General features: G+C 39.3%; 1 protein-coding gene across 1 annotated transcript; it reads left to right on the top strand.

Moving 5' to 3' along the window:
• Positions 1-1,565: 1,565 nt before the first annotated feature.
• Positions 1,566-26,676, top strand: si:ch211-106h4.4 (MAM and LDL-receptor class A domain-containing protein 2). Its single transcript, XM_027291670.1, has 51 exons — positions 1,566-1,593; positions 1,878-2,006; positions 2,233-2,352; positions 2,475-2,565; positions 2,659-2,827; positions 4,343-4,556; positions 4,927-5,058; positions 5,184-5,308; positions 5,499-5,736; positions 5,824-6,092; positions 6,213-6,303; positions 6,400-6,540; positions 7,300-7,431; positions 7,814-7,947; positions 8,039-8,216; positions 9,169-9,288; positions 9,541-9,695; positions 9,773-9,871; positions 10,330-10,420; positions 10,516-10,635; positions 11,192-11,294; positions 11,381-11,531; positions 11,640-11,859; positions 13,246-13,369; positions 14,132-14,264; positions 14,353-14,431; positions 14,515-14,670; positions 15,395-15,520; positions 15,597-15,812; positions 15,907-16,026; positions 16,932-17,093; positions 17,224-17,306; positions 17,523-17,690; positions 18,323-18,508; positions 18,608-18,710; positions 19,579-19,701; positions 19,806-19,905; positions 20,079-20,238; positions 20,987-21,086; positions 21,204-21,347; positions 21,951-22,138; positions 22,498-22,663; positions 23,468-23,686; positions 23,965-24,143; positions 24,384-24,621; positions 24,792-24,951; positions 25,022-25,136; positions 25,263-25,374; positions 26,111-26,207; positions 26,293-26,368; positions 26,455-26,676. Exons 1-51 carry the CDS (start codon positions 1,566-1,568, stop codon positions 26,554-26,556), a joined length of 7,185 nt encoding a protein of 2,394 aa, XP_027147471.1. The 3' UTR covers positions 26,557-26,676.
• The last annotated feature ends 941 nt before the right edge of the window (positions 26,677-27,617 follow it).

Genomic DNA, 27,617 nt, shown 5'->3' with positions numbered 1-27,617 from the left:
CGGTTACTTGTGAGGTTATTAGAGCAGAGTGATATTGCACTGTTGCTGATGAGGAGAAAATTTTGTGCATCCTGAGTGTAGCAACACAATATCCTGTTTTGGGGCAGAGGCATTCAGATGCTGAGGGTTGTTCTCCAGCTCTTCCTTAACATCTATCATAGCATTTTGTATTTTCACTTCCTCTTTGGTTATTCTCCTTTTTGGGTCAGAGGACTCTGCTGAAATATGAACCTTTGTGGCTGCAGTAATTGTTTTTATCAGGCCTGTATGTAGGACATATGTCTGTCTCTAAACCTGTCAAGGGTAACATTCAATTAGGTGATGAATGGTAGATAATAGATGAACTATCCTGGTTCAAGATTGGACAAAAAGTGGACAGCATTTACCTTCAGAACTAATTCCACTACCCACTTTAAAACCACACCAGGTTTCCACCCAAACCACAAACTGATAAACGAAATGATCAAAATTACACCTGTTTTCCTAAACGCAAACCTACATACTCAAGGAGAAGTCAGTGTCCTCTAATGATCTAAGATTTAACACTATCACTACAATGATCTCCAGACATATGCTTGACCCTATGTAACCTCTATATGTGGCCTGCTAGAAGATTTACTCACACTTACAATAGTTTCTGCCACCTGCTGCTGTTTCGTTATTAGCTAAAGATTTAACGTCATACCTGCCACCTCCTTTAAACTGACCTTCCCCTATGCATAATAAATGGTATGCCGGCATGGCCAAATGTTAAGCAGCTATTGGCTTACTGTAAACCTGTTGTGTAATCATAATTTGTGTGTGTGTGTGTGCGTGTATATATATGTGTGTGTGTGTGTGTGTGGTGTGTGTGTGTGTATATGTGTGCGTGTGTGTGTGTATTAACCTGAACAGTTAAGGTACATACACACTGGTTTGTGGTGTTTTGAATCCTTTACTGTACCTAGAGTTGTTTAAAAGTTCATCAAGTTGAACTTAATCACTTTTTCCTGGTATTTTTATCTCCTTGTTGAAAAGTCAGATAAGATCCAGTAAAGCTTTACCATTACCTCATACAGTCCGTCACAGGGTAAACCATCTTATTTCACTTTGTTACTGAAAGATACACTTAACCATAAAAGCATATTTTTATATGAGTGTCTTCATCCTGAGTTTGATGCTTCATTTACTGAAGGTCAAAGTTTATTCACATTAATATTTTTCCAACAGACAGATTAGAAACATCTGCACTGCACGTCTGTACTGTCACCAGAAGCATTTGTAATATATGACATTGAGTAATTCTTGTAAACTAAAGCTCTTCTTTACTCAAGTAGCGAACGTGCGGCATGCAGCTGGCGTCATAAACCTGTGGACACGTAATCTAGATTACTGAGTGCATGCTGAACTTTAAGATAGTATACCGATAAGGATTCACGTGGTCCAATTTCCGGAGATCAGTTGTTGTAATAAACGTTGCACTCCAATAATACGGGCACAAACTGTTAATCAGAATGTTTGCTGGTGATCATGCTTTAAGGATTTGGCCATTTCTTTGGATTGCCATGTATCATTTCTATCCCGTCATGAAGCAAGTATTTGTTCCGCTGTCAGGTAAGGGTCTTTATAACTAAGATTTATGCACACACTGTATTATCTTTAAGGTGGCGTACATTATTTTATGGGAATACTGGTAAAATAAGAGGTGCAAAGATGAGGAAGGAGTCCCTAGTTTGTCACTCATATAAACTACAGTGTGACAAGTTGTGCAATGCCAGTGGTGTTTGGAAAATGTGGCTGTGGACCGTCTGTGCTTTGAGATATTGAAGCAATTAGAAGATATTGTTATATGTCCCCCTCAGATTCTCCTCTTGTTTGTAATAAAACTTTCTTTGTAGTGTTGTTGGTCCTCGTGTCCTCTTGTCCTGATGGGGAGCTCAGCTGTACATCTGGAGAATGTCTTCCTGGTGGACTCATCTGTGATTTGAAGACAGATTGTGAAAGTGGCTCAGACCAGGAGTTTTGTGGTAAATTATTATTATTTTTTACCTAATGTAACTAAAGAGATTCAGAGACGTCAATTTTGAATGTAGTATTTGTGAAGATATATAACTTTGAAATACATAAAAACAGAAGGAAAACACAAAGTAACCAACACAACACAGGGAACAAAAATACTTAATTAGACAAAATCTATCATTTTAATGCTTTGAGATGTTTTTTTTATTATTCTTATCTCCCTTTCTTGATAAGGCTTATGTGACTTTGAACATCACTCCTGTGGTTGGAACGACACCAGTGACCGCTGGAGACGACAGATGGCAAACATCACCTCAATACCTGGAGTGGACCACACGTCAGGAAGTGCATCAGGTAAATATTAACCTTCTAATAAATTTAAAACGCATGCAAGAACATTTTTTTATCATAAGATTACAAGATCTAAACCCTGACAATGATTTTATTATTATTGGATATTTGTGTGCTGCATACAGGACATGTCATCCATTTGGATGGCAAAAGTGCTAGTACTGCGAAATTGGAGTATTCTGTTGACAAGCTGGCAGCCCTGGGATGCCAGATCAGGTACAAAAAACAAAAAGTCCAGGTTTTGTGTTTTACAATTAGATATGTTGACTGATCTATTATTTAAAAGATTTTGATGTGAATGTGTTTCAGTTTTTGGTACCATATGTATGAAAACAAGTCCTCATCATCATCAACATCCCTGAAAGTAACAATGGTCAGAGATCGAGATGAGAGAGACTTGCTGGAGATTTCTAGAACACAGACAGACGGTTGGGAGAATGCCATAGCCTTCATCGGTAATCAGCCAGGAGGATACAAGGTGAGTAAAATATGCTGTTTCCAAACTCTGATGCAGGGGGGTTACAAAGGGAGAGGCATGAGGAAAAGATACTGTGTGAGTTGAAAGAGACAGGTGCATGCAGGAGTTATAAAACATAAGTTAGTTATTGTAGTTTGGCCCACTGATTTGGGAGTGTTGGCTGTAACAAATACCTGAGCACCCAATTGCCAAAAATTGTCAACCCATTAAAATCGGAGTACACACACATAAAACAGTATGAAATAAAAAAGTATTTTTAGGTTCAGTGTGACTTCCACTTATGAAGGATATCCTTATAATCATCTGATGTCCATTGTGAATAATCATAGAAAAAAAATGCTACTTACAACTTCAGAACTTGCTCAAGCAATCATCTTTTTTTTCTTCAGTATTAAAAGCATCATTCATAGGTACACTGCAAACAGAAGCTGCTAACAGCAATTTCAAAATACTTTTAATGCTGCCAATTTGACAAAAAATAAACAGCTTTTATATGAATAATATGAGACTTTAGACTTCATGTCACTTAAAATTTAGATTCACAGTGTAGCTTCCCTGATATTTCTTAATCTTTATTGTATTTCTAACTCAGGATGTCCAAAGTACGGCCCGGGGGCCAGTCACGGTTGGTTTAGATTTGGTTACATTGTCATTTAAAAAAAAATATATATAATTGTGACAATAAAAACAAAATTGTTACAGAGCAGTGCATTTTTAAATGTTAATATTGGCCCCCAGGCATCTTCACATTGTCAAATCTGGCCCTCTTTAAAAAAGTTTGGACACCCCTGCTCTAACTCTTATCTGCTGTGTTTTTGTTCTTGTATGACAACCAATTTCCTCCCGTTGCATCAATAAATCACCTTAGGTTTTATTATTTTACTTAATATTAACCTGGTACATACTCCTCAATAAATTGAAACAGACACACAGTAAACCTGGTCCATGTAGTGCTCAGAAACTGGATGTACTGATGGTTTCTGCAGTTCGAGACAAAATGGAGCTACCATGTACGTATAGTTGACTTCCTTGTACTTGAAGTATACTTAAAGGCAACAAGGTACATTACACACACTGTGTTGGATACACTGCTTCTTCCACCTCCTGGTAAATCAAAATATTCGCAAAGACATACATCATCGGCGGACCCAAGGCAGGCTGAATGACGCCTGGGTGCTCGAATAAGTCATCTTTAACGGCACCTACCTGTCAATCAAGCAGTCATGTTGTTAATTATGCATAACTTTAAGACTTAATATCATTTGAACAGGTGAGTTAAAAAACCTCAGTACAGTTGTCATGGAAATTTGCTATAAAGACCAAAACAGTTGCCTGAGCCAGGCGGTACACATGTTTATTCCTGTTGTAAAATTTTTAACATGGGGGCTTATGGAGATTGACTGCAGTGAAATTTCTCAAGAAAAAATGTTGTAAAAGCAACCTGCTTTCCTCTAAGGGTAAAACACTAAATCATTTTGAGAACAAATGTAGAGTAAAACACTTCTCTTTCCACAGCTGCAGTTTTCATACAGACGTTCATTTTGGGACACTAAGGACATTATGCTGGATGATATCAGTTTTGATTACTGTGGAGATGGAGAGGTCCCTGCAGGATCAGACCAACTCTCATGTGACTTTGAAAAGGACACCTGTTCATGGTACCACGACTACACTGCCAGCCTTTTGTGGGAAAGAAGTGATGGAAAATATAATGGTCCTACTGGGAACGGTGAATATTTTATAAACATAAACAACATAAACAAGAATTTTATTTTAGCAAGTACGTTGCGGCATCTTGATGGTGTTTACAGTATTGAATTACCAATAACTCAGCAGCTATTAGATGTTGTAATACACCCGTATGAACATGTTCTGTTTGTATTTTTCTGGATCTCCTTCAGCTTCTGCTCACATAATATAAAAATAAAAGCAAAAGTGCGCCAGACAAGCACAAACAATAATAATAATTACAACAATATATAAGTACACGACCATTCATACTCAATGAGAACTACAACGACACACTGAGTAAAGTTGTAATTGATGATTTAGAGAAAACAGACATTATTCTTAGCTTCTTTTTTTTTCTTCCTCTGCAGGTTACTACATGTGGATGAGTGCCAAACACAGCCTAAATATGTCATCAGCAGCCAGACTCATCAGCTTCCCTCGACCTGCAGGTCAAGTCATATGTGTGAGCTTCTTCTACCACATATTTGGCAACAGCATTGGTACGTGCCTGACTGTCCATAGCTACACTTTTAAACATGATTAACCCAGAGGCATGCACAGAAAAAAAAATGCTATTTTCCATACAGTCCTGATTAAATTTATCATACACTCCTGCATTTCTCAGGTTCATTGAAGCTTATTGCGAAGCGTTCTGGTGAAGCAGAGACGGTCGTATGGATGAGAAGTGGCACTCAGGGAAACAAGTGGAGATTTGCAGATCTGACCTTCGAAAGTGACAAACCAATACAGGTGTTCTTCTCTTTTTTTATATATATATCTGCTGATCATAACAAAGATGGTTTTAAGAGGATATTTAGAATATCAAAATATCTCCTGTGAAGAGCTGTATCATAAAGATCTGATTCTTAATGTCTAATAACAAGTTAAGCTCCTTCTTATCTTGAAACCCACACTCAAAATAATGTATATTGCTCTCCAGTTTATTATAGAAGCCGTGGTGGGTGGAATTCAAGGCAGCATAGCCATTGATGACATAACGGTGTCCATCAGTGAGACTGGCTCTTGTCCGGCTGAGAGAGAGTGCACCTTCCAGGGCTCCCTCTGTGGTCTGACCCCCGATCCGTCTGCAAGTTTTGCATGGAGTCGGATCACAGGAACGTCTCAGCCAGCCAACTCTTCAGGACCCGCAACAGATCACACCCTGGGGACAGAGCTAGGTTAGCAAATTCTTGAGGTACACTCTCAGTGGACTAATCTGCTGTGAATTTTTAATGTCAACACTAGTAACTTCACCTTATTTATAGGCTATTACCTGAGTGCCCACTTATGGAGTCATCCTGTCGGGTCCAGAGGCGCAATAATGACTGCAGTGATGGAGCCCACTGCCCCTGACGGGGAATGCCTTATGTTCTGGTACTACATGGAGGGAAATGGAGTGGGGGAACTCAGTGTATATCTTCAAACCACTGACAAGAACAGTCGCACTGCCCCACTCTGGATCAGAAAAGGAGACCAGGGGAGGCACTGGAGGCACGGGAGAGTGACACTTCTCAGTCCTAACAGCCCGTATCAGGTACCTGTTGGTGTTAAGACTGACATTTCTTTCATCTATATCTATTGCACATTTAAAAGACCAAGCTATGTGGAAGTAACACAGGTCATCTAAGTTTAAATATGTCATTCTGAGTGACAGGTGATTTTTGAAGCGGTGGTTGGAGATGGACCGAGGAGAGACATTGCCATTGACGACCTCTTTGTCCTGAACGGTGCCTGTCCTCCACCAGGTGAGTGACTGCTACAGGCTTTACTTTAAAGTTAAAAAAAAAAAATGAATGAAATGATGTATACATGCTGTGTGTGTGTCTGTGTATTCCTTGCAGGTTTTTGTGACTTTGAAATGGACTTCTGTGGTTGGGTGAACAATCCTCCAGCAGAGTCCAGAGTGGACTTTGACTGGCTCTCAGGTGAAAGTGATGGTGATTTAATTCCAGACAGGGACCACTCTACAAATTCTGCTTTGGGTAAGTCAGCACTTATATATTTTAACTAACAGCATAATAAAAAAATCAGTGTGGTGTTTTGCAGTCCACAAAAATAGGAATTGCTGAGCAACAGGGAAAATGACTTCAACTGAAAAGACAAGATCACAATGTTTCTTCCTTAAAATAATATTCCGATGGCCATCATATAATCACTGGAACAGATTTTTCTTGCTATACTCATCCCTCCTGTTCATACTGGCTGATACAAGCTCTCATCCTAATGTGCTTTCAATGTAATTAAAGGTAGACCAAATCCACAGTATATGTTTCCTCCCTTACAGTGTTTCATGCTAGAAATACTGTAACTGTGATAACTTGATTCATCTAACTCGGACCAATGTAGCTTCATAGAAACTTCTGGATTTGCTTTGAATACTTTATTTACATAGCCCCAAATCACAAATTAAAAGTTTGAACGGAAGGAATGGTTACAGCAAGCACAACCTGTTTCAATGATCATATGCGCATTAGATTTTTTATAATTAACAGACTTGAACAAACTGTGAGCAAATCATTTTAGATATTTGTCAGTGCAGCAATAAATACTTTATTAGACTGGCTATGTTCCTTTTCATTCACTATAGGTACCTTTTTTAACAAACCGTGTAACTCTTGTGATTATTTGAGCTGCTCAGACTTCAGATGACTGAATATAGCCACAATGGGGATCTGTAAAGGCAACGTTAGAAAATAATTCTGGATATTTTATGTTGTTGTTTTTTTTTTTTCTCTTTTTAGGCCACTTTGCATTCTTTATGCCATTAGAGTCTGATCGTGAAGAAATCACCCGGCTGGAGAGTGAGACGATGGAGGCTGTAGACCAAGCGTGTCTGGAAATCTGGCACAATGTCGATGGATGGTTGCTAGATGGTCTGTAGAGATGTTTTACATCTACATACGTTCTAAATCTATATTTCGATGAGGAGTTCATATTGACAAATATTAGATTAGGTAATAAATTAGAAACCAAAATGTTCAGATTTCAGCTAGATTTCTTTTGAAAATCTCCAAATCATGCTATTTTGCAGGCGTGTCTTTGCCAAGATATCAGCACCACATTGAACATTAAACAATGAGGTCACAAAACATACACTTCTATACATACTTGGAGTGTAATTTTACATACGAAAAGAAAAGAAATCACGATAGATGATGATAAAATAACAGCACTAAATATACCATGACAAGGAATCTGTGATAACAAAAGAGTATGTCCTAATATTCCTGCCAAATAATAATTTGGTGCTTCCAGGACCCTCAGACATTATCCTGACAGTGTTTGTGAATGAGACTGCTGGACTACGCCCTGTGTGGAATACATCGGCATATCGGAATACAACGTGGATCCGAGACAGGGTGGATTACAATGCATCAGGACCTCACCAGGTATCATTACATGCAGTAATACACCCCGATAAATACTCCCCATAAATAAACCAGCGCACATTTCTAAATGAACCATCATTTTTTATCACAGATTATTTTACAAGCCAGTTGTTACAAGCCAACCTCAGTGTCCGATAGCCTGGCGCTGGACGATGTCCACATCATCAGGGGCAAGTCTTGTTTTGACATTATCCCAACCACTACGCCTAACCCTGCCACCACGACCACCGCCGCTCCTGCCTCCGCCATGGACTGCACTTTTGAACAAGGTGATGAGAAAAACAAGGTTTCAGAAGAGACTGAGAGACAAAAATATTCAGCTTTCTCAAGGGGATTACAAAGTTGTATTATATAATTAAAAAGAGTAAGTTAGTATAAAAATATGTGTTTTAAGAGCAGTTTTAAAATCTGCGAGTCCTATATTTGGATGTGAGAGGGAAGGGAGTTTGGGTGTAGCATAGGAGAAGGCCGCTGAGGTTGATGGCTGGTGGCGTTACTAGACCTGCTGATGTGGACTGTAGGGAATGTGATGGAGTACATGTTTGAAGGATAAGGAGGGGATAGTAACCTATCTGAGGGGGCTTTAAAGGCTAATAGTTAGGGGAAGGAGATTCATGACTGAACAAACAAAGTGAGCATAGCGTTAGTTCAGGCAGGCCTGCGCACAATCCCTTGCAGATAGACAGATACAACATTTCATCCTAGGTCCTCCTTTAATGTCCTCCTTTAAGCTTTCCATGCATGCACATGGAGGAAGGTGTGCTCTGTCCCAGTGCCACACTGCCAAATATAACTCATTGCAATTAGAAATAAAGTTTCTCCAAACATTTGTTAATACGATATATACAGTACATGTTAATGTTAAATTATCTCTCCAGTCTTTAGAGGATATTTGAGTTTTACTTGAGGCCACAGTTCAAAACACACAGCCTAAATGCACAACTCAGGAGGCGGCCATTCAGGTAAAGAGTCTTTACTAGTGAAATATTCAAGGATACAAAATCAAGGAAGGCAAACAAAATTCAAAGGGCTACGTTTAGGCAAAACTGAAAGGATCAGTGTATAAGTTAGAACATGAGCCACTTACAAGCCTGAATGAATAAATGAAAGAAACCAAATGCAAAAAAGTTGACTTTTATATTTTTTTATTTAAATAAATATTCTATTGTCTATTCATCACATTACGTCACAAATTCTAAGATATAAAATCTTGTAAAACAGGTCTATGCAGTTGGGTCCAGGAGCTCAGTGATGATGTGAACTGGACCCTCAGTATCGGACTTCAAGTGGACCAGCCATGGGATGGGCCGCAGTATGATCATACTGTTGGAAATAATCAAGGTATTGATGTTTAATAGGCACCAACACTTGGTGTATGTGGTTAACACAACAGAACATCAGTTGCCTGGGTGATCATTTTCCTGTATGTACTGATGAGTGCATTGTTTTAAGTCATTTGCTTATTCCACCTCCTCAAATTATGATTTTTTTGTTTTATTTCATTGTAAATTGAATATTTTGCTGTTTTGGACTGTTTATCGCATTACAAGCAATTCAAGCTTAATACAATTTACGTTTTCTTTATATATGAAGGTTTCTTCTTACTGCTGAATGGATCTGGATCTAAAGATGAGGAGCGAGCGGTCGTCTCTGTTCCTGTCATCAGTCTTACGTCACATTTCTGTGTTGGATTCTGGTACCACATGCTCGGGCCTTCGGTATCCACCCTGGATCTGCTGGTTGAAACAGTATGTACTACTTTAAACCTTCTGTTGCTGGCTTTGCTTAAATTACATTCAAGCTATAATGACTTACTCTGTTTTAGGAATCCTCTGAAGTGTTAGTGTGGACTCGCAGAGGGACCCAGAATCCAGATTGGATTAATGCACAAGTAACCATCAACATGAGCAGTACAATTACCCGGGTAAGTTTTAACTCAACCACATATTTAACAATGTGTTTTAGGCTGATACAGATATCAGTCGTCAATTTATTCTCCCCTATATTGACATAATGTAAACAAACACACATAAGGATCCCTTAAATCTGTTTTTAAATGAATTTTGAGATTAAAAAATAAAATCTCTCTTGTGAAGAAACAATATAGTGACGGCTTTGTTTTAAATAGTCTCTGTCATATCTTTGCACTGCGATTTCTTGTTTCTTATCTACTAAAATATACAATGATACTAATTTATAGACAGCTAATATTGTCAGATTTTATCTGCAGGGTTTAAATCTGCACATGCATTTCATTTATTTTATTAAGATCCTTGTTACTGTAGTTTCATCAAGACGCAATACACAAACACAAATATATGCACTCCATTTGTTGCATTGTCTCTCTTGTATTGAATGCTATATGTATTCCTCTTTCCACAGCTGATGTTTACTGGCCATAGAGGGACCAACAGTCGAGGATTCATTGCCATTGATGACATTACAGTGAGGGAGGGGGCCTGCAGTACTGAGAGTACGTAAACACAGACCCACCATTACATGATATTCACATAAAGTCGAAACCATAAAGACATTATTACAACTTTGCCCCTTTTTACACCATTTTAGATGCATGTGGGTTTGATTCCAGCACGTGTGGCTTTGAGAGCGACGTCAGTCACTTGGGTCGCTGGGGTCACAAGAGAGGCACAAAATATGAGGCGGATCACACATATGGAACTGAAAACGGTGAGAAGAAAACTGTTCAACAACTTCAGGTTGAGTCATTGAAAGAGCAGAGCATCAGAGTCTCACCACAACTAAAAGAAGTTCATAATGTAGAGCGAATCAGTTGTAAGTCATAAGTTGAAGCTGTTTTTGAGCACTAGTTTTCCACTCAGGAACTGGCACCACGCAATATCAGGGGTGTGATTTCTGCTGCGTATTCTGACTTGTGCTGTTTTATTGTGAAATACTGGGTACTTTTGCCTCTGTGTCTGGGAATGGAACATTACTGTTTGAATGATCTGCTTGTTTTAGAGTATGTAATGTATGCCCAAACCTATTAAATGACAGTTAACACTGTGCAGCTCTACGGACGACAGTGTTGTTCCGTTAGACTCAACAAATGTTGGACTGATTACCTTGAAATTTTGCAGTTATGGTTTTTCTTTTGTTTCTTTTGACAGTCTATTGAGGTGTCAATAATTAAAGGACAATCTACAGTGAGCAAAATAATCTAAAACATCTTTCATGCTGTAAACTGTGAGTGCATTCGAAACAGCTCTAACGCTCCTTGCTGCAGGTTTCTATATGACTGTGATGACATCAACCACGGCACAGACTGAAGAAGCTCTGCTGCTCACACCAGAGTTAACCTCAACTGAAGACATATGTGTGCGCTTCTGGTGAGTCCAATGTTGCCATCACACACGTTTACACACTGCTATCTGATGCAGATTTTAATGTTTGTGTATCATCTGTATATGTTCAGGTACTGGTTACCTTCAGGGCCTTATAATCCCCTCACTGTACATGTGCACCGGAACGGGGAGCTGGGTGATGCACTTTGGCAACGATCTGGAGCTCCCTCTTTAGGCTGGGAGGTGGCAGAGGTCACTGTGTCCTCCCCTACAAAATTTCGTGTAAGCCAGTTTTTACAATGATCCCTTTCCTCACATTGTCTGCAAATCAAACTGTCTCTTTCACATCAAGTCAGTGAACTGCTAAAAATTGCTTAATGTCTTCTTCAGGTGGGGTTTAAAGCGTTCCATGTGCCTGGGACCAACACTACAGTGAAATTAGATGATATTTCTGCGAGGAATGGAGCCTGCAGTCCTCCAAGCAGCTGTGACTTTGAGTCTGGACAGTGCACATGGGTCAACATCCCCAAAGAAGGTGGACATGACTGGGTGCTGGCTAGTGGAGGCTTCCAGGGTCCACCAACAGACCACACCACTCAGACCGCGGAGGGTACGATAAGATCAACAAAAAATAAACATGCAACTGTAGCAAAAATCCCAGCTTTAAACACCAAACAAACCAATGAAAAAGTCTCTATATCGTACCCAATAAAAACAACTCAAAGAGTAAACAAAGTGAATCTCTTGGTAATAATTTAAACTTTGTCTGTATTTTTTATTCATAACCACACCTGAAGCTGTGCTTAATTTTCCTAAATTTAAAGCCTTAAAACTGACACAAATATTTATTTTATATTTAAAAATGTTTCATGTTAAAGGGGTCACTCTTGTGGTACTAACAAACCCACAAAGGATAATCCCTTAACTCTTAACTCAGTTCCCCTCAGCTCTGCAGAGCATTTTAGCATGTGTCAGCTCATTGTTTTGGTTTTACAGGCCACTACGTTCCTGTTTTGGTTCAGTCTTGCCACTCTGATCAGCTTCATTTTGTCAGATGACTTGAACTACAAATGCTAATGTTGCTCCATGTCTGCTGGATTGTTTGTAACTGTTTGCACATTCACCATAACAACTCCATAAAGTGACAGTATGTCAATGCTGTGTGTATAGCATGTTCCACTTCTTCTTTATTTAAAAAAAAAATTCTTGGCTCAAAAAAACTCCACAAACGATGATTGCAGCTTTAATTATTTATATACAGCTGTGACTGCACCTTTAAAAGTGCCAATTACTGGAGTTAACATGATGATTTTTATTTAAAATGATAAAAGATATATATATACTCTAGATTATTTGTATTTTTTTTCTCATTACATTTCATTTAAATTTTTATTATTATCTAAATTAACAAGCAGGAATTATTTTATTTTATTTTTTTTCAGTTGATTTGTTGAACATAAAACTCTGGGCACAATAAACATGACAGTCAGGAATACTGATCACGCATCAAGATCAATCCAACAGACAAAAATAAATAATAATGAAAATTAAATTTAAATGACTGCAGATTGCACCCACTTTACTCATTCACATATTTCTTTTCTTTGGTGTTTGAAAATGTGACCACCCTCAAGAATTAAATGAATGTAAATTTGGCTAATCAGCTCAACAGCTACCAGTGTTGCAATGTGTGATTAATGTGAGCCGCTCTAACAGTTGTTAAACTGACATAGTCTGTTACTTATTAACTTCTCTTTTTATGCCTGACTTATATGCCTGCTGACATTACCTCCTCTCCGTGCACCGTTTCCTTTTGTCTGTTCAAAGGCTTTAAATTGATTAAAAATGATCATCTTTGTCCAGCTAATGTTGATCCTGATGTGCTTAGAGTTTAATGCCAAAATTATCATCAATGAAAAAACGTTCACAACTAATTTGCATTGACAGAAAGTCTTTCATTTTGTTCCATATTTTTTATTCTTATTTTCGCCTCCAGGTTGGTTTTTGTTGAGCTCATCTCTGCACCAGAACCACATCAGTCCAGTACAAGTATTGTCAGAATGGATCCAACCGAGAGACCCTACCTCCTGTCTGACATTATGGTACCATATGGACAACAGGTCAGCAAAGGAAAATTACAAATCAGCACCCTTTTCACACCATACAGTATGTGACAACTCTTCGGATGCACTTTATCCTGTTTAGTTTCCTCATTGACTTCCTCAGGAAGTGTGCGCAAATGTCATTCAGACATAAATCACCTGCCTCACTTTGTGCAAGACTAAGAATACTCTGTGGCAGAGTTCACTCTTTACACAGATCTAACTTGTGAATAAGACACGACTCAAAAAATGATTAGTTGAGTGTCTCTGCTGGTAAAGCTAAATTGAAGCGCATCAGTACCAATGATCTGAGGGTTTATGTGGCTTTTATAAGACACTATTCCCCGAATGTTGTTGGTTTATTTTCAGAAGTCTGTTTTAAAACGCTGGCAGTTTTGAACATAGAGAGAGCCATCAACTGTGCTGACAGCAAATCAGTGCCCTCCCTGAATCATAAAGAGAAGCTCTAGAGTTTTCATGTTCAATTCTGTAGACAAATGTTTATACAATGGCAACATTTACTTGTTTTTAAAAAAAAAATCCATCTCATCTTAATCTCATTTTATGACCAATCACTCATGCTACAAAGGAAATCAGTTGTTTTAAATACAGGAAATGAAGAAACATGTTGGAAAGTGTTCCCTCTTGAGGCCTCATCTCTCCTTCATCTGTCAGTGCAGAAGGTTTCAGGTTTCACTGATGTTGACCCGAGGCATTTACTTTTTTCACATATCTCATCTCGCACATCACGTAAAAATGTGACATTTGGCTGTTTGTCAGTGTCTCGGGGACGTTAAAGGTGTACAAGCGTTCAGGGACGTCGGAGGAGGATCTGATGTTCAGCAGTAACAGTAGTGGACGCAGCTGGACCAGGTTCTCTCAGTCTGTAGAGACAAACAACAAACCTTTCCAGGTAACCTACACAGCCTCTGTGGTAGAGATAATAATAACAGAGAGTATAGATATTTTATCATATTCACTGATTTTGATCTCATGCTCAGCTGCTGATTGAAGCAGAGTCTACCAACAGTGGATTTATTGCTATTGATGACATCAGTGTCACACCAGGCCTTTGTCAAGGTACTTGACTTTCCATAGTTTATTACTGAAACGTATCTGATGTTAATTCAATAAAAAAATGAACTGTTTTCTTTTTCTTGTAGTAAATGAAACAAGTTTGGGATTTGTGGGTTGTTACTTTGAAAACGGCACATGTGGCTGGGAGGACATCAGTGTTGGCCAGTTTCAGTGGATGAGAGGAAAGAACGGTTCTGAGAACATTGGACCCTCTGTGGACCACACAGTGGGCACTGAGCTGGGTGAGTCCACATACTGAACCCTGATAGAGTGCCTTTATTTACAATAAGAAAGGCTATCTGCGTCTGTATTACTGTTAAACAGAGCTCACTGACAGTACAGACTCTTTTTTTTAGCCATTTGTTATCATAAATTTGTGATTATATAAACATGTTTTGGATATTACATATTGTGAATCAGAAGTCTGTTACAAGAGTAAAAGAAGTTGAATATGGAAGTGAGATTTCTCCTGTGTTTCCCCTTTTACATTATGTATGGTACCGGTGCTGCATGTGGATAATGTTAGCCACAGTTTCTACATCCTCATCTTTGTTTTGTTCAAGCTCGGGCTTCCTTGATTTTTAATGCTTATGCTAAACATTAAATCTACACTTCTGTGATTTATTATTGAATTATGCTGTCAGGTCACGTGCCATCGTACCATGATATGTCCCAATATTGTTTAAATATCTGAGACGGGTATGAAAAAAAGGGGGACATTGATGAATTATGGTGCCACCACGCCAAAAATAATCATTCCCCAAGAACAGAGCAAACATTTTATCACTGCATACGTTGGTGTATTGTATTTAAGTTTCAATAGTTATCCAACATAACAATAAAACCTCCGGCCTTTTCCACTGAATTTGGTAGCACTACCACTGCATCATACTTTCTACTGCTTTACTTTCTACTGATAACTGTGCAAAGAAAGGAAGAATAATTCTTCTAATGTGATTCATCCAGGTTGGTACATGGCAGTGAAACCTGAACGAGGTGATCAAATGAGCCCTGCCGCCGTGCAGAGTCCCACCATGAAACAGGCCAGCGCCACCTGCACACTACACTTCTACTACAACATGTTTGGAGAGGGTATGTTGTAAAATCAAACGTTCTTGCTCTCTTTGTATGTGAGTATATTTCTGCATAACTCCGCACACTGTTACAGATATAGAAGAGCTGAACGTGGTGCTTAAGGAGCGCTCCAGGACCACCACATTGCTGTGGCTGTCTGGTAGCCATGGAGATTTCTGGCATCACGGTGAGGTAACGGTTGGTCGATTACCTCAGGACTTCGTCATTCTGTTTGAAGGCTCCAGGGCCTTCAACAAGCCTGGACACATCGCCATTGATGACGTAGATTTCACCAACTGCACCCTGCCTGGTAGTGTTCCTGCTCTACCTGCACACTCCAACATGCAGGAAAAAAAAGTAGATTCACATTCATTAAATTAAAAGTTTTCTGGTTTCCTTCTCAGAGCCCCAACTCTCGTGTCCAGAGAATATGTTCACGTGCAACAACAGTGTGTGTGTGGAGCACAACCTAGTGTGTGACTTCAGTGATGATTGTGGGGACCAGTCTGATGAGAGCAACTGTGGTGAGACATCACAAATGTTTAATGTTGAAATGATAAATTCACTGTTACAAATTATCAAGGCTCTGCACACTGTGTACTTTTAAACTTTGTTTCATAATTTCCTTTAAAAAGGTTGAATGTTAAGTAAACTTTGACATTTTGATATTGGGTAATACAAACGTACACGCCACAAAAGTTTGATTCAGTGGCTGAGAGGACTATTTTTGCTTTTTGATTGCATTTTGCATAAGTTTGCAAAAAAAGTAATGTCTTGTAACAAAAGAACAAAACACTGTACAATGGTTCAAAAAGACAAAGGGCAAAGAGAGGCAAAGAAACTCTGAGCATTCTTAAATAAGAATATAAGGATATATGGAAGCTTTGCATCTAAACTTGTGCAGATTTAAACAGGAAAACTTTGGATGGCAGCGTATATCACATCACATATTTCACGCACTTTTTACTATCTACAAGTCCTAATATCACTCCTGATGCGTCTGTATGTAATTGTATGATTAACATTAGTGAAAATATGAAAGTCTGCAATCGGAATATGAATTTATCTGCAAGTTAGTGTGACAGTTCTCAAGCAAAAATGCCAAACATTGTCTGTCTTAGACATCACATATGAGGACCTGCTGCTTTTGTTTGTCATACATATGAATAAATTCAATATCTTTAGATATTGGACTCTTGTTCAAACATAACAAGACATTTAAAGACGTCACCTTGGGCTCTAGGAAATTGTGATGGGCATTCTGATGTTTTATAAGCCGATTGATGAATCTGTTACTAAAGAAAATAATCAGCAGATTAATCGATGTTGGAGCTCTACACATTAACAGTTTGATGTTCTTGTTTAATAGTTTATAACTTCTCTACCTCTCACTCCCTTTTACCTGATGATAATATTAATAATGATGTAGAGCAACAAGGTGTTGTGGAGCGCTGCAGCTTTGAACGGGACCTGTGTTCCTGGGCGGAGAGTGATGTGGACACACCTGGAGCTAAGTGGACCCGTCACAGAGGACAGGAAGCTTGGCCTGTACATGGGCCTCACAGGGATCACACCAAAAACTCTGCTGCAGGTATATTATACTCTCTGAGCTGTTTGGTAGTTTAATCATTCTCACAACTCTTTAACTACAAGAAGGTTGAAGTCCTCTAATTAAGTTTCTTCTGTAACTTTCCATTGTATTGTCTCATTTTATTATACAGGACACTACATCATCCCTGTGACAGAGAGGAGGCAAACTCTAGAGATTCTCTCTAAAACCTTACTACCCAGCTCTAACTGCACTGTGAGTACATGTTGGTGCATGAAAAGATGCAGTTTTTACAGGATGTGATTGGGTGAAGTTTGAATTAAAAATGGATCAGTTCATTACGAAAATGTGTGTGTAGTTAAATAATCATGTTACATGCCTCTCTGATGTGTATTTGTGTATGTTTTGACTCTGCAGCCAAATCAATATTTGTATTTCTTTGTTTTTGTGACTCTTATTGTATCCGTGTAGATGAGATTCTTCTTCTTCAGCCTGGATGATGCTGCAGCCAGACTGACAGTCCAGTCCAGGACACTACAGTCTGGAAGTGACGACACTGAGCTGTGGATCAGAGAAAACTCACAGAGCTACAGCTGGCGGAGAGCAGAGGTCACATTCTCCTCCTCGGACAATAGCAAGGTCAGTGAGGACAGAGGCAGTTAATTACAGAGAACCAGAGCCTCATTTATGAAAATGTTCTCAGGTTGTTTACTCTATCATAAAGGAATATTTTATTTTGAAAGCTGCTGTGATAATTATTTTAATAATAAGTGTGAGTCATGTGACTACATGTCATATGAAACATCTTCCCTTGAGAAAAACTTTTCTGTTTTTGACACCACGTCAAACAGCACAGAGCAGATGATCAGAAGACAGACACAGAAACAGCTTTGAATCCAGTCAGTTTTCAAAATAAAACACCCTGTGCAAACTGCTGCAACAGGTCATGGTAGAAGGATATAAACCAAGGAAAAACTACCAAATCTGAGCAAACGCTACACTTCTGAAACTTTCCTGGTGTGATATGAAGCTAGATATGAATATGGAGACTAACAGTGTCACAGACGGTGGGATCTATGGGTAATATTATCTTCACAAGTTAGTGGAGACCAAACCCAAAATGGAAATGAACAGCCGGACAGTATCAGTATCACAAAGTTGTCCTTGACTTTACTTTCACACTTTGTTTATGACGTGTTTTATCACTAATGTTTCATGATAACAAAGGTAAAATGTAGCAACGAGGTCAAAATGCTTCTTTTCCTTCTCAGATTGTCTTCAGATATGAACCAGGTGACGGTCCCAGAGGGCTGGTTGCACTGGATGACATATCTTTCTCCAGGGAGTGTGTGTTTGACCCTGATAACAACAAATTGCCCGACACATCACCCACCTCTTCCCCACCTACGTCTCCAGCCACAGCCTCAACTTCAACTGCACCAACCAACCCCTGTCAGGTAAACTACTTGACGTAACAAGCTCGTGGCTGCAAACACAATAAAATAACTCTGTTTAAATAATCCATAGCTACTTTCCTCTTTTGTTTGGTGATACAGGATAAAGAGTTTTTCTGTTGGCGGTCAGCTGAGTGTATCCTGGCAACCTTACAGTGTGATTATCACCCAGACTGCCCCCAGGGGGAGGACGAGGATGGCTGCGGTGAGCTGCGTGTATACTGTATCGATCTAAAACAGGCTGTAGAGACCTGGAATGCAAATGATTCCACCATTGTGTCAGCACATCTTATAATAACATTGAAAGTGTTTGCTCAGGTGGATTTATTTACAGGCTATTAGACAATAAAGCAGGCTGATAATGTCAGCACAATAACACCCATTTAGATTAGCCATGTCATCACTGATTGAGAAATATAATTTTTCTGCTACATAGGCAAAAGATAAAAACCGTTTATACAGTACGTTGAATCATGCAGTTTTGCAAAAATGGTGACTGTGACGAGAAATAGGTTTCTGCTTACCACAGACACTCAACAAAGTACACTTGTATGTCAGGTTGTGATGACATGACATGGTGTTTGGCTGAATCTTGCATTGATTTTTGAAATATAAATGAAATTATTACGTTAGAAAAGAAGTGTGATTTGGTGTTATACTGTATGTTTGGAGTGTGGAGCAGCCTGAATTTGTCTAAAACCTGTGTTAAAATGTTACGGTACCCAAAAATACACCGTATATGTTGAATGTACTGCCCTTATGCAGTCTGAACACTTCAGTATATTTTCTGAGAAACAACATGTCAGATTTGCAACAGGCTAACCACAAAACAGAGCTGAAAAGGAAACTGCAGTAACTGCTTGGACTGTAACGAAGCACTGCATCAGATTGTTTTAAGGTGGAATGAGCGACATAACAGTACAAGATATCTCACTATGGTCAAGCTAAGGCATTGCACATTTGTTTTCTATCTAGATTTTAAAACTTTGCTCAGAAACACGTGATCCGTGAACCGATATTCACCTCCCTCTTTTACCGAGCACCGCTGCTCACGCCTTTCCTTAAACTTTCAGGTCCGTGCACTTTTGAGAATAACCAGTGCCAATGGACTGACATCAGTGAAGGACAGACCCGTTGGCAGAGACTGAAAGCCAGTAACAACACCGAGCCACCCACTGACCACACCACAGACACAGGTGACTTTAGTGGCTTATTGGATAGTTTATTGAAGAGATGCTGAAACACTCTTCCCTCAACATGTTTTAAGTTGATGATAAAGGATGCTTTCCTGCGTTCTCAGGCTACTACATGAGAGTGAATTTCAGTCAGGGGTCCACACAGAGTGAGGCCCGACTCCAGAGTCCAACGCTCTCCCCTTCATCTCCCTACTGCCAGATTCTGTAAGTGATAACCACGGCATTGATGGCCACATTTCTCTTTTGATCATCCCTAATGTCAGTAAAATATTTGTTCAGTATTTGAAGTATGAATTGCTCAATGCTCCCCACTACCATGCAACTCTCTTCCCAATCCAACACTCTCCCCTTCTTCCTTCCTTCTTTCCTAAACGCAGGTTTCACTTCCACATCAGCGCAAAGAGTGCTGGGTCACTCAGAGTGCTTATGCAGCAAGCTGAAGGGAGTGAAGCAATCCTGTGGTCACGCAGTCACAACACTGTCTCCTATTGGACCCCGGAGCATCTGCCTCTAGGCCTGCACCAGCAGTCTTATAAGGTTTATGCCCGAGTGCCCACTCAACAGTTGAACAGTTGCATTTTAATGCTGACGAAAGAGACATTAAACTCTTTATTTGGTTATTTCCCACATCCCCTTTTACATAAAAAAAATAAAAAATTAAACATGGGTTGACAGTTTCCTTCACAAGTGGTTACAGTAGGCATAAAGACTCATGTACTCGAATAATTCAGCATGAAAATATGTATAAAATCGAAATCAAACTAAACATCATGTTATTTGTAAGTTCACAATACACATACAAACATATTCAGAGCAATATACTTAGAAAATATTCAAATTATTTATCAAAAAAGATCTCCAATGCCTACAGTGGGGATTTTGCTGTCATGGCAGCTTGTGGTGCTTCTCCTTTAATATGTCAGGCATCTGTATATTCACAGTGAATGGAGAGCTAATGCATAAACATACATTATTACATATAACCTTGAAAGTAGAATTTACTGCAGGATTGTTGTATTCGACTGCATTGGCAACTGAGTGTATGTCCAGATGAACAGTCTTTTTAATATATTCCTGTCACAGCCGGCTGAGCAATGTGTTTTATGAAGTAAAAAAGGTCATGCAAATGTATAAAAGAACAAAAAAGTAGCATGAGGTTGGTAACTGCATGGCATTTTCCAGAATATGTCTATAAACAGGATGTTTGAAGTTTATTTCAGCGTTTCTTTTGGTGATAAGGACACTAATTTAGCTAAAGCATGAATGTCAACATGTCTGTTCTTAGGTTTGGTTCAGTAGCATGACTCAGACAAACACTGCTGATCCTGTTGTTGCTGTGGATGATATATCTTTCGTGGACTGTGAAAAATCATACAAGCCACCAGGTAATTATGTTTTTTAAGTTATGTTATGTAAGTTATGTGAGAAAATCACTTCATGTATCGTCTACTTTGTAAAAAAAAAGCATTGGGTTAATTCAGAAACTCCTTTTCCCTCCTCAGCTTTATCTGCCTGTGGCTGTTCATTTGAAGATGGTCTGTGTGTTTGGGTGCAGGGAGCTGAAGATGAGTTAGACTGGATCAGCAGGTCTGGTCCTACTGAAACCCCGAACACCGGGCCTGCCGGCGACCACACTACCGGCAAAGGTCACTTTAATTCATCTTTAAACACCTAAATCAAATCACTAAATAGTGGTGTTGTGCACTCGTTGTGAAATTAATCATTGCCTGTAAGAATTTGGTGAGATTTGGTAACATTTGCTGAACAGTGTTTTCCAGTTATGGTCACTGTGGTCACACACATCACAATTACTGGAACATTATTGTAATCAGACAATAGAGTCATAGTGACAGAAAAATGATTCAGTAATGTCTTGAGCAAATGTACCAAACTGGATATTGCTTATGAATGCAACTTTTTATTTGTGAGAAGTTTGTTTTATCTGCATTTTAAACGTTACTCACTTTAAATTGATTGTGTGAAATGATTACAGACACCCTCCAGCCTTTAACAGTAAAACATAATTACATTACAAACAGTTACACTTTTAATGGCAGTAGTTTCAAACCAGTGGCTAAGGGCACCCCAAGGTGGTCACAGGATGAATCTAAGTAGTCATAAGATTTGAAGTGTTTTCCTTTTTTGTGAAACACTGGATATTTTCACCTCTAAAATCACTCTCTGCTTGGAGTGGATGGAGAGAGTTGCATGTGCACAGGTTGAAATCTGCTGTTTATATTGTTTCACAGGGAAATTCATTTACATCGAGAGTTCCCCGCCAAGTGTAAAAGGAAATTTGGCCCAACTAAAGTCTCCACTGCTCCCACCTGCTGGTGAAAAGGGATACTGTTTCACATTTTGGCACCACATGTTTGGAGCTACTGTGGGGTCCTTCAGGCTGCTTCTACAAACAACAGATCCCTTGAAGAAAACAGTGGTAAAACATGCATGTAGTTAATATTTTTCAAATAGTTTGCTGTATGTTGTATCAACCAAAGAGATAGCAGAGGTCAGAGAAGGCCTTTAATTGTGTTTTGAGTCTGGACACATTACTTCCCTTTACTACAATGTTAGAAAAACGGCTTTGAGGTTGATTGAGAAATATATGTGACTGTTCCCGCTGGGTTTTTGCTTTGTTATTATACTTTCGCATAGTTGTGAAATGCCGATTGCAAAATGACATTAATGCATCGTATACCGAGTGCAAGCTGCACAGTTTGTGCTACCGCTGTGTTGCAAAAAACCTCCTCACATCCTCATTGTGACGAGTGAATCAGCCTCCTGTCTTTCCTGTAGGTGTGGCAAAAATCAGGAAATCAAGGGGATGAGTGGCTGCTGGTGCAGATTCACGTGACAGTGCAGAACGTCCACCAACTGATTCTGGAGGCTACAGTCGGAGGAGAGGCGGGAGACATAGCCATTGATGACATCTCCCTCATCAGTGGACCATGTCCTGCCTCTGGTAATAAGACTGAAGCTGGAGAAAATCATAGACATAGCAAGGCACATTTATAAGAACTACTGTCTCCCCAGTGAATCATATCCTCTCAACCACATCTTCCTCTCTTACTTGTTCTAATAGGCAATTAAATAAAAAAATGTTTATCTCTCTCTTTACCTTGATCAAATCTTGGGTCATGGAGATGTCCTGATACACATAACCCTTTATTTAAAGTATACAACGGGCTATATTGTAAGCCTTTTATATAAATATTAATTCTCTGTGCTGTACCTCCATTCAAAAACGATTAAAAACACGTCAGTAATAGACACTGTTGCACTGGGTGACATGTTCCTTCATTATAATGAACATGAGTCAGTCCCACATCCCACGTCCTGCTGCTGTGACGCCTTCAGTGGGAACAAATTGTGCTCGAGACTGAGAGTGAGACAGGCTGAGAAACACCTGCTGGTTTTGGTCTTTTTGTGGGATTTGTTGGTGATGTAGAAAAATGTTGAAGATTATTAGTGGAAAATGATTACTAAACTCAAAGAAAATAACAAGAAGTAGGGAGGAATAGGGCAAAAGAGAACATATGAATCACATACAGTATATAAACAGCATGCAGATGGAGATGTACATGAATGCAACAGGATTATTATGCATTAAGGGTCCAACAAAGTCACACATGTAAAAGAGAACATTTTCTGTAGTTCGGTCCTATACACATAATTTTAGCAATATTGAGTTCTAAACTTTGAGTTACCATTTTTATTCTCTGCAAAACGTATGCACACTTTTTCTAATGCTTACCAAAACTTGCAGATATGTGCGACTTTGAGGAGGGAAGCTGTAACTGGCAGCAGGAGACCACCGATGACTCTGACTGGGTCAGACAGTCGGGCTCCACTCTCAACCCCAACACTGGGCCAGACAGCGACCACACTACCAACACACCCACGGGCCATTACTACTACCTGTCCTCCTCTGCTGCTGACGTCGACCACCAGACAGCTAAAATGTATTCACCGCTGTACCCTGCAGGTGAGACAGTCACCAGTGTGTTCTCCAATGTTGAATCAAAGTGTGATGAATCCACAGAGGCAGGATTAATGGGTTTGGTCTTTATTTGTACTGAAGTACAAGTACTTGAGTAAATAAACTTTACATTCCACTACTTTTGACTACAATAAAACACAAATATCAGGACATCTAAGCAGTCGTAAGAAAAGACGAACAGAAGTTGTTGTTCTGGATATTCCCTTCGATATATCAGCCATCAAATCATAATTAATTTGGGTTTCCTTCCTCCACTCCTTCAGGCAAAGGAGCTTGCGTGCAACTGTGGTACCACATGTATGGCAAAGGAATGGGGACGCTGAACGTTTACCAGCAGAGTGAAGGTGGGAAGCAAGATCTGATTTTCTCTCAGACAGGAGACCAAGGCCGGCTGTGGAGGTTCGCACAGGCATCACTTCTGCCCCGGGTTCAGTCTTACAGGGTGAGTCACGAAGGTCCACCCAAAACAACATCCAGAAACAGTCTAATAGTCATTATGGGGAGAATATCCTAAAAATGATCACAATATAAAATAATCTTTGAACCTCTGCACATAACTGATTAAATATTACTAAGAGTGAGTGAGAATGTTTTGTAATTTGTACACCATGGCTTTGTTCATTTGGGTGCAGTAACCATAGAATAATAGAAGAGTATGATCATTTCCATCCTTGTTTTTCAGATCATGGTGGAAGGTGTGAAGTCTGGCCCCACCCAGGAGGGAGATATGGCTTTTGATGATGTTCATCTGACGGATGTTCAGTGTCCTTCTCCTGGACATTGCGACTTTGAGACCAACATGTGTAGCTGGAGCAACCTGGGAGGAGATGTTGACCAGGAGGACTGGCTCCGTGGGAGAGGAGCCTCGCCAAACCCAAACACCGGACCTAGTGTTGATCACACCACCAACTCAACTCACGGTAATAATGTGGATATTTAACTCTGCAATTCTAGGTAAAGAAGAAGAGAGGTTGTAGTTTTAGTGCAGCGCACCAGTTACAAATATTTTTGTGGATTATATCCTCTTATAAAATGAATATAAGAGTCATTTCTCTCATTATTTGTGTGTGATTTGTGTTGTTTCCACCAGGTTATTATCTGTATGTGGACAGCTCAGTGGGTGAGTGGGGAGACATGTCCTTCCTGACCAGTGACGTGTTCCAACCATCCACAAGAGGTCACTGTCTGAGATTCTGGTACCACATGTACGGTGACCACGTTGGGACTCTGAAAGTTTCCATAAATGACAGGTAACATGTAAGCAACATTAAACATGACCAGTGCTCTGATAACATTTGATAACATTATCCTGTCTGATAGAGAAATGCATTCTGGTGGCTACGAAGAAGGGACTCTGAAGTGGATTGAGACTGGAAACAAGGGAGACAAGTGGCAGGAGGCTAATGTGCCTATTAAACATAAAGAACCATTCTGGGTAATAATGATCTTATGATAAGCTTTAACATCCTGGACCTTTCAGTGATAACTTTTATTTACACATTAATCATCAACAGCAGTGTTTACTCATGAATCTTCTGACTGAATTCTCTTCTTTTCACAGTTTGTGTTTGTGTATCAGAGAGGGATGAATACAGGTGGGGATGTCGCTCTTGATGATATCAGCATCCAGCCTGGCGGCTGCTACTCAGACCCCCCTCCTGATGATGATAATGGTAATCTGAAACCCTCTTTATCTGACAGAAATCATTACCCCCTGTCTAGACCTAGTCTAAACATGTATGCATTGGAATTGATATGATTGATAGCCAGCAGTTTTTTCCTCACTGTCAGCAAATCCCATGAAAAGACGTACATGCACATTTTTGCTCCTGAAAATTAGAATCTCTAAACTGGGTCACAAATAAATTGTTTTCCAGTAATTCCCTAAAACAGCTGGTCACTTTAGACATATATCATACAAAGATATATAAACAGTGCATTTGTTAGAGACAAATTTAGCAGCAGGTTAATATATAAGTTATTTACTGCAGCAGAATGTGTGTGAGTATGTCAGACTGACAATAGCCATTGCAATAGTGTAACTCATTTATGTGTTTTTCATCGTTTTTTAGACTACAATGGAGCTCTGTATACAGAACAAAGATATATAAGGCTTTGAATACACATGCCATACTTGTCAGTGGGATAAATTCATTGTTCGTTTTGGTCTTTTCATTTAAAAATTAGAATATCATCAATCTTATCCTGTAAAGGTCTAGTGTGTAGGATTTAGTGGCATCTAGTGGTGTAGTTGCTGATTGCAACAACCAAGAACATAATTTCTGATGCAAATTATTAAAATTAAGTAATTTTTAAGCCTCAGTGGAAGTGTAGTGTGCCAAGAGCTTCCTGTTAGAAAGGAGTTTATTTCAAATGTTGTGCTCTCATCATGATTCTCTGTGTCTGCAGGCCCGTTGTCCATTGGTCTGGCAGTTGGTCTGACTCTGCTAGCTGGAGTCGCCATCTTCATCTCCGTCTTTATGTTGAACAGGAAGCGTCGTGCAATGTACGCAGTTGACTAAATATATAAATGATTGACATATAAAAACACAGAATGTGTTGTCTGATTTTTTTCTGCTTGTACATTTTAGGGATCAGTCAGCACTTTTGAGTAACGACGCACTTGACCAAAACAATGCGTTTGACCTCCTTGACTGCAAAATAGATGTAAGTAAACAGGATTTGTTTAATTTAACATCTTGATCAGCCTCCACAGAACTCAGATGATTAAAAAAATATTTGTTTCCTTCCAGGGCACACAACGTGGAGCTGAATCTGACTTTAACTTCTTCCAAGATAACCACGATCCGATGACAAATGTAACTGACAGCACGATGGATTCATCTGATGCTTAGTCCAGATTATGTAACTAAAACCAATTTGTAAATGGTGCCTTTGTTCTTAGAGATATTATATTTCCATTAAAACTATTATGTAGAAGATGAAATGTTGATGTCAGTGTAGCATTTTGAAAATTGATCAGTGAGCCTTTAGTTTTAATGACAGCTGGATTATTAATTATATGAACATACTTATCGCTTATCCAAATACAACCAAGCACAGCAACAACCTCTGCTGTAGTTTGAAAAAAACTCATTTTTATAAAATGGAATTTAAGAAACACTCTGTTGGAGCTTGTTTTATGTTGCCGACCAGCTCTCCTGTTGATACATTCGAGTTTTTAATGAGCAGTCGACCAATTATTTTATCCTAAAGCTTAAATTGTTGCTGAAACAGCTCATGTAATCCCTCCTGGTCATATGAACGTATTATTGCTGTACATAACAATAAAACTAACTGATAACTACAAATCACAGAAAAAAAGCTGCAATGATATTTAAGCTGGAGCTGTGTGTTAGGATGGGGAGGACCGAGCAGCGAGCAAGCACATCAGTAGACTTCTGCCTCTGTTGTAAATTAAACTACCCAACAGTATATAAAGTAGTTAGAATTAGCTCAACCTTAAGCATGTACAGCAATTAAATGCAACAGTGCAACACACAAAAGGGGTTACAGAGAAAAGGCTCCCTGAGGAGCTCTAACAGTTGGTTCGTATACATTTTTTTAAAAATGGGCTGTCTCGGACACCTCCCACCTGATACAGATAATATCATAACATTCCTTTTTGGTTTTCTGCTCAGTAATGAGCATTATGTTTTATATCCAAATGGTGCTCCCCTAGTACTGTTAATTTATGATTATCTCTCCCTGCCAGCTTCAGTAAATCAGAGGCCAACTAAGGGAAGTGCACAAGACATGGATACACACACACAATATGAATTAAAACATCTGAACCCCAGTATAATCCTATTTTTTATAACATATATACACCTCATACAACTGCCATCCTGGTTCATAGCCTCGTCACCTCCCGCCTGGACTACTGCAACTCCCTCCTGCTTGGCCTCACCCACAA

This window comes from Larimichthys crocea, chromosome II, assembly GCF_000972845.2.
Source record: "Larimichthys crocea isolate SSNF chromosome II, L_crocea_2.0, whole genome shotgun sequence".
Lineage (NCBI taxonomy): Eukaryota > Metazoa > Chordata > Actinopteri > Sciaenidae > Larimichthys > Larimichthys crocea.
This window is presented reverse-complemented; position numbering and strand designations above follow the sequence as displayed.